General features: G+C 44.5%; 1 protein-coding gene across 1 annotated transcript in view; it reads left to right on the forward strand.

Moving 5' to 3' along the window:
• Window positions 1-8,321, forward strand: part of SNX29 (sorting nexin 29) — a 587,794-nt gene that overhangs the window by 52,982 nt on the left and 526,491 nt on the right. The window contains exons 5-6 of the mRNA XM_006894494.1: window positions 2,087-2,157; window positions 3,826-4,053. Coding sequence (XP_006894556.1) covers window positions 2,087-2,157; window positions 3,826-4,053 — 299 coding nt within the window. The remainder of the gene's footprint in view (window positions 1-2,086; window positions 2,158-3,825; window positions 4,054-8,321) is intronic.

The following is an 8,321-nucleotide window of genomic DNA, read 5'->3' on the forward strand; positions in this document are numbered from 1 at the left end:
CCTGTGTGGGCGGGGCCAGGGAGGTGGTGCAGCAGGCTCAGGTGCCTGTGTGGGCGGGGCCAGTAAGAGCTGCAGCAGGCCCAGGTTTCTGTGTGGGTGGGGCCAGTAGGAGGTGCAGCAGGCTCAGGTGCCTGTGTGGGCGGGGACAGTAGGAGGTGCAGCAGGCCCAGGTCTCTGTGTGGGCGGGGTCATGGGCAGGGCCAGGGAGGAGGTGCAGCAGAATGGTTCACGTCCAGACTCTGGATCAGGCTGTCTGAATCTTTATCTTAGCCCCATTCCCCAGTCTACATGAGTTCCCCCTGACAACCTGCTTGTTGAGCTGTGCTGTGGGGGTAGTTGGTGGAAGAATTAATATGAGAATGCTTACAGAAGGCTCAGCAGGGCACACCAGCACACAGCAAGTGCTCAACACGTGTTTGTTATGATTAAAGCTTGATTGGGGGTGGGGTGAGAGGGAGAGCCCCTGACTCCTCACTTCTGTGGAAGTTTAATTTGAGCTTCTTTCAGATTCAGTTTCTTCCTCTTTAGATGTTGGTGTTTAGAGGCCAGGTTCATGTTCTGTTTTTTTCTTGTGTGCAGCATTCTATACAATTGCTTTTGTTTCTTGAAATGAATCAGTCTCAGACTGACTTAAAAACAATGGAAGACTTATATTGGGAAGGAAGTAATTTGCTGTTATTAGAACACTGGTTATTGTTATTATGTTTTCTTGATCACAGACTGCTCACTGTATTGCTAGTGAGCCTCCAAGCTAAGGAGCCTTGAAAGGAGTTCTGGTAGGGAGTTGTCCTACTAACCCAAAGGCCACGCCTTTTTGAAGCTTTGAATCCAGCACAAAGACTCCTTAGGGGGGAAAGATGACTCATTTCCTCCTGTGTGATTTATAGCCTCAGAAACCCAGTGGAGAGTCAGCTGGGATTTGGTGCTAACTTGACTGAAAGGAATTTGAGCTTCTTGAAGGATTCTTGCGCGATACACATGGTTAAATTCTTGACTGTTAACTAGTGATTGGTGATTTGAACTCAGCCAGAGTTTTTGTGAAGGCCTTTTTAGCGATCATTTAAAATTGTACACTCTGTTGCAGAGTTGTAGTTAACAATGGATGGAGTGAATGACTCTTAAGAAACAGGACAAACTTAACTAATTGATGTGGCAAAGCCAACTCCATGTAAAACTGGCTCAGATTTTGAAAGAATCAGTGGTTGGGCCTCAGAGGTTGAAATGGCAGCTTGAACATGTGGCCTGTGCTTCTCCTGCATCTATTTCCCTGTGTGCTTTTGTTGAAATTGTCAAGATTCTCCTCTCCTGTGGTATTGTATCCAGTCACAGTGAGCAACAGCTCATCTTTCCCTTCTGGCTGAACTGCTGATCTTCTCACTGACTTACTTCCTTACTGTGGAATTGAGCTTTGAGGCCTTGAATTGTTAGAATTCCATGAACTGGCAGGAAAATGATGAGAGATAGTGAATGATATTACCTGGCAGAGAGCCATCTACTTGGACTCTTTAGACCTGCCTTTTGCCCCTTGGTTGCACCATTGTCCAGATGACCTTGGCCAGAGCCTACAGGCTTCTTTGAACATCTTTGTCCTGCTACTTATGTCTGGGGGCCTCTAAGCTCTTTCCAGGGATGGCTCTATGGCTCCACCCACCAAGTATACATCAATGGATGAAGCCATGGAGTGCTATAATGTATTTCTGAAATGGGCTTTTCTTGTAACCAAAGTAGATGTGTTAGTCATCTTGGACTGCCTGGTGTATTTCCCGGAACACAGCTTGAATGAGACTCTTCCCTCTGTTTGTCCCTTCGACTTTGTCCCTTTGTAAAACTTATATTTACATATCGTGTCTATTTCAGTACTCTGAAGCTTAGGGTCTCTGGGGAATAGTGAGGAAGTCATCGGATAGACACTTTCAAACCTTTGTTTATAATCAAGTAGTTCAACAGCAGAGACCTCAGAGGTCCCGCATCCACTGTGAGATCACCAGGCTTGGAGTTCCCAGGGAGCCGTATAACTGAATTGTCTGGCTAATGGACTCGGAGAACCACTGTTCAGACCTTTCTCCCTCTCTCTTTCCACTTGCAGCACTTTTTATGAAGACTGGTCATTTGTTATGGACGAAGAGCGGTCTAGCATGCTCCCTACCATGGCAGCTGGTAAGCCTGGCCAGAGCCAGGAGAGACGGGGGCCCTGGGAGGTGGAATGAGCAGAGGAGCATGCTGGGAATTAGAACTAGGAGTGACGGGGGCCCTGGGAAGTGGAATGAGCAGAGGAGCAGGCTGGGAATTAGAACTGAGAGGGATGCATTCAGTTTCACTGTCTCTCACTAGTGTTCTTCCTTTATGGCATTGAACTCTATTCAGCTTTCATTATCTGCTGTTCGATAACCTGGCAGAGCGAGTCTGGAGCTGAGAGATTCCACTTGTAAATTTGCAGGAGTAATATAAAGGACTAGAGATGGGAGGCCTGCCCTTGACTCTTGACTTTCCTCTTTACTGAGTGACCTTGGACAGATCACCTAAGCTCTGTCAGCATTTCTATCCTCTGCTAGGTGGGGATTCTGGTATTGCAGCAAACACTTCTAAAGGGCTTGAGAGTGTACCATATGTGATAAAGAATCATGCACATTATTTATACATGTAATAAATTGGTGTTACCTTGTGTATTTTACATTGTTCATCATTTGACTCTCACCCAAACTGAGAGAGGTGGGAATAAGCCCACAAGATTGGGCCACTTGCCTCTTTCTTCCAAATACTCTCTTTCCTTTCTCTCCATTTTTTTCTACCTGGAATGTTATGGTAAGTCCCCTAACTCCTGTAGCCTTTTGTCCACTGATGAGGAAAAAGTCACGGTTTGACCATCATTTCTTCTGTAAGCCATTGGAGGTCTGTGCTGGTTTTCCTAAAACTTAGCAGCTGCTTCTGCTGCATACATTTTGATCGCTTATTGAACTGCTAGGTTTTTGCTGAGCTATGGTCTTTTATACTTAAAACTCTGTGAGAAAGATTCTATTGTCTCCATTTTATAGGTAAAGAAACTAAAGTTCAGAGAGCTTGTAAGTCTCTTGACCTAGCTTTCTTAGGAAGTTCTGGTAGTCCACCCCAGATAGTCTGACCCAGAACTTCTGCTCATTGACACTGTAGGATAGAGTGAATCCTTCCACTTATATCTGGAAAGCTTTGACCTTATGATAGCCATGTCAAATGACCACAGTTTTATGGGAGTTGATTTTAAAAAAGTATATAATAATGTGGTTTTGGTTTATGTAGCACCTTAGTTTCCCATTCAACAGTTTTTACACAAATTGTTCACTGCCATTAGTTCTGTTCTTCACTATCATGCATGAATTACTTAGTTACATTTACATTCTAGTTGTTCTGTTTCCATTACTCTAGTTTCCCTGCCCCTTTACCTTCTCATCTTTGGGTTTTTGTTTGTGGTTTTTAAAAATCTTTGTTGTTTAAAGTAATTGTTGACTGTTCTCACATACATAGTTGATTTTTGAGGCATACAGTATTCATGGGTGAAAGTCATTCTTCTGCACCAATTTGTTATTTAATCATAAAGTGACTTCAGGAATTAGTTTTAATTCAAGGTTAAAGAATTTCTCTGAGTCATGTCTGAAGGAGAGTTCAGGCTTAGCCTGTCCAGTGGGTTTGCCTTTTTGGGGTTAGAGGATTGGAGAATTGTGGAGGATTTTTCATAGATGGTAAAGTTCCCTTTGTGTGCGCGTGAGCGTGTCCTGTAGCACCTACTACTTGCATATATTGTGCTGGAGGTGTCATCAGCAAAACCTGCAGATACCTCCCTCTCTTTGACAGGTCTGAACTCCATACTGTTTGCCATTAACATCGACAACAAGGACTTAAATGGGCAGAGTAAGTTTGTGCCCACCGTCTCGGACTTCTTAAAGGAATCCACGCAGAATATGACGCAGGGGGTGAGCAGCATCATCAGGGAGATCACGGCGTCCTCTGCTGTCTCCATCCTCCTCAGACCCTCCCAGGAGACTGACCCCCTGCCTGTCCTGTCCAAGAATGTCAGTGCCGGTGAGTAAGGCAGCCTGCAGGGAGAACGGAGTGAGCGCGGTGCAAGGATAGCTGACTCTGCTTTGGGGGACACACCTTGTCTTGTGAGCTGAGGACACTTACGAAAGTGTCCTCAAGGGTGAAACATCAGGCATGTGCACGTTCAGTTACGACTGTATTTCTTTCTTTTCACCCACCCCTGTGCATTCCAGAAGGAACCTGAGGGCCTGATCTAGACATGTGGTTTGTTGTTAAGTGCACGACTCATAGCAACCCCATGGACAAAAGACCTGAACCCTGCTATATAAATATCGTCGTTTCTCTATGTTCATAGAGTTTCCAGAGTCATGCAGTTTAGGAAGTGGATGCCTCCTGCTTCCAAACATGCAGTTGTTGTTACGTGCTGTGGAGACACCTGTGACGACCTTATATACAACAGCCTTAAACCCTGCTCTATCCCATGCCAATCTTACTGTCTCTGACACACCTATCTTTATTACCCCACTGACTGAATCAATCCACCTCATCGAGGGTCTTCCTCTCCTGTACTGTCCCTCCACACTTCCAAGCATGATGTCTCCAAGACTGATTCTGCCTTGCAACATTTCCAAAGTATGTCAGACCAAGCTTCAGAATCCTTGACTCCAAGGACCAGCCTGGCTTCACCCTCTCCAGGATGAACCTGGTTGTTCTCCTAGCAGCCCATGGTATATTGAACATTCTCCAGCACCACAGCTCAAAGGCATCAACTCTCCTTCTATCATTTCAAGTCATTCTCCAGCTCTCTGATTCATAGCAAGTGATTGCAAAGGCCATGGCCTATATCAGGCGCACTTTAGTCTCCAGACTGACATTGTTGCTCTTCAGTACTTTGGAGAGGTCTTTGACAGCAGACTTTACCAATTAAATTAATCTTTTAATTTATGGCTGCTGGTACCAAGAGTGTTGATTGTGGAGCCAAGCAAACTGATGCTGTTAACAATCTTAATCTCTTCATTGTTTATCATGATGCTGCCAGTCAGCTAACCCAGTGGTGAGAATCTTTATTTTCTTCTTGTTGAGTTTTAATCCATATTGAAGGGTGCAGTCCTTGACCTTCTGCAGCAAGCGCTTCAGGTCCTCCTCAATTTCAGCAAGCAAGGTTGTGTCATCTGTATAACACAGATTATTCATGTGTCTTCTCCAATCCTGATGCCACACTTCTCCTCATAGAGGCCAGCCTCCTGAATAATCTTTTCCGCATACAGATTGAAAAGATATGGAGAAAGGACACATTTTTGACACACACCCTTCCCAATTTTGAACCATGCAGTGTTTCCTTGCTCTGTTCTGACGACTGCCTCCTGGTCCAAATATAGGTTTCACGTTAGCACAATCAAGTGGTCTGGGATTCCCATTCTTCTCAGAGTCAACCACAGTTTGTTGTGATCCACACAGTCAAATGCTTTTGCATAGTCAATGAAGCAGAGATAGACATTCCTCTGGCACTCTCTGCTTTCAGCCCAGATCCATCTGATATTAGCTACAATATCCCTAGTGCCATGGCCTCTTCTAAATTTAAACATGCAGTAGTAAAAGCAAATAGCCAATGGAGTGCAGATTGACCCAGAGGTGCTTTGGGAGAAAGGCCTGGAGAGCTACTTCCTTCAGCTTCTGGAAACACTGCAGAGCCAGATCTGCTCTGACACACGTGGGGGTTAGCCAGCTCTGTGACAAACAGAACCACTGGGTTTATGGTTCGAATCAGAGCGAGTGGAAGAGGAGGACGTAAAATCATTTATTCCTTCAGTAGTACATTCATTCATCTATTGTGGGGTGTGTGTGTGTGTGTGTGCTTACTCTAGACACTAAATGAGTAAACTGGATTTCCAGGTTTTAATCTCTTTCGAGATAGGCAAACCATGTAAACAATTAATCATTCTTGTGCCATGAAGTTGGAACTGACTCCTTCCGGCAAGTTTTCAGGGTCAATAACTCTCACGTGAGGAGATTGGCCACGTAACATCTGGTGGATTTGAACTGTGTACCTTTGGCTTGCCAGCACAACTCCTTACCACAAGGCTAACTGGGAGAAAGGGTTGGTCACTTCTGGCAAGGAAACTGGTTCATTTAAAATTATGCTTGTGAGAAGCTTACTTTCTTAAGCCTTCTGGGGTACCCAGGATGTTGCTGTGGCAAGATTTGAAACTTCAGATTTAAGAATATAGTCAAGTATTGTATGACACCGTTATTGTAGAATACGTAATGAGGATCCAGGGGGAGCGGGTGTGTGGAAGCAGATGGATGAGGATGTGTGGGGATGGGGGAGATTAATCATGGGGCTGTACAATTTGATAGATGGAGGGTGAAGAGTATGGCCTGAAAAACAATGTATTCAAACTTTGTAAATAAACTAATGTAAATTAAAAAGAAAAAAATATATAGTCCTCATATCCCGGGCCCTTTGGAAAGAGCCATCATGGCTGTCCCGTTGGTGTATTAACAGTGGTGAACATTCCGATCCTGTGGTGACTCTGGTACACACTGGCTCTTTTGGTTCTGCTCTTGCCCCCCAGCAGAAATCCCGGAGGAGGGACACAGGAGATTTGACTGATGAAGGCTTTGAGTTTGTATTCTCAGAGGAACATGGTTCCCATCCATGGTTGGAACACTGCTCTTGACACGCTCTCAGAGCTGTTTGACCTGATTAAGCAGCTCCTTGTCAAAGTTTAGTCTCAGTGGACTGACGTTTTTAAAATAGGCTCCAAGTGCCTCATACCCAAGTGTGAAGACTGGATCTATGGTTTTGGTTAAAGCAGTGAGGACATAAGTCCAGCATGGATTGTAGAGAGAGGAGAAATTTACTGTCCTTTAAATGGGAAGAGTCACAAAGTCACATTGCAAGGACAGCCTACTTTGTAGGAATTTGCAGTGGTTAAATAACCGAGGGTAGTGATGGTTCAGTGGTATGATTCTCAGCTTCCGTGCAGGGGACCAAGTTCAGTTCCTGACCACTGGACCTGAAATGTAGCTCCTATCCATCTGTCAGTGGTGACTTGCATGCTGCTATGATGCACATGGGTATTGGTGCATCTTTCAGACAAGACCTACGGTTATTAGGTGCCATGGCATTTAACTACGACTCCTGGCAGCCCTATGAACAACAGGAGCTCATCGTGCCCTATCCTGCACCATCCTCCTGGTCTCTGTTATGCTCAGACCCACGGTGGTAGCTGCTGTGTTGATCCACCGAGCTGAAGGTCGTCATCTCTTTCTCTGACCCTCCCACCTTTCCCAGAATGATGTCTCTCTCCAAGGATTGAGAATATGCCCAAAGCATATGAGACAAAGCTTGTCCATTTCAGGCAGAAACAGATATTAGTCTGGTTCCATTGGGTTGCTGTGAGTTGGGGTCCGGCTTGAGGGCAATTAACAGCAACAATGAGCAAGGGAACGCAGCCTCCAAACTCGTTTTCTTGGGCTCATTTGCCAGCTACAAGTGAATTTGCCACAGTGGATTGATGAGAATAATTTCCCCGTTGGATGCCTCTTTTGAACCAAAATACTTAAAAGAATTTCTTAAACAAATGTCCTAGTGGCAAGAAGCTGCACTTCAATCCCAGAGGTACAAGGTTCGAATCCACCAGATGCTCTGCTGGAGAAGGGGGGCAATCTCCTATACCAGTCAGATCTGATTTGATGGCACACACACACACGAAATAATAAAATAAAATTTTTTTAAAACCCGCAAAACTAAATTTTATTGTTGTTATTGAAAATATATGCAGCAAAACTTACCACCACATTCTTCATTTTCTATTGTATAGAATAGTGACATTTTTACATTTTTCGAGTCGTGCTTTTAGCCTCCTTTTTTGAGTTCTTCCCCTGTTAACACACACACTCTCTCCCTCCTCCCTCCCTCCCCCCCCAAGCTTCCCATATAGTTCTTCAAGTTGTCCTTGTCATTTTCCCCACAGGTGGGAGTAGTTATTAGGCACTGTTGAATCGGATTCCACATAGGCCTTAAAAGAGCCTAATGCTCTTGGTAGATAGATACCTTTTCATTAGTTGGGCTAGACTATCACTTGATTTTAAAAAACCTTTAGGGACTATTTTTGGTTTTAAGTTTTATCTATCACCTCAGAGAAATAGTTTCAGGGGTTCATCCAGCCTCCAGAACTCTAGAAGGAGGCCTTGAGCATTTGAAAGTCTGCCCTGTGTTTTCTTCCTTTTGATCAGCATTCCTCTATTGACTCCTTTGTCAAAATGTCCAGTCATAGTAGCTGGGCACCACCCAGTTCTTTTTT

This window comes from Elephantulus edwardii, unplaced genomic scaffold (assembly GCF_000299155.1).
Source record: "Elephantulus edwardii isolate Elephantulus edwardi_28Jun2011 unplaced genomic scaffold, EleEdw1.0 scaffold00145, whole genome shotgun sequence".
NCBI lineage: Eukaryota > Metazoa > Chordata > Mammalia > Macroscelidea > Macroscelididae > Elephantulus > Elephantulus edwardii.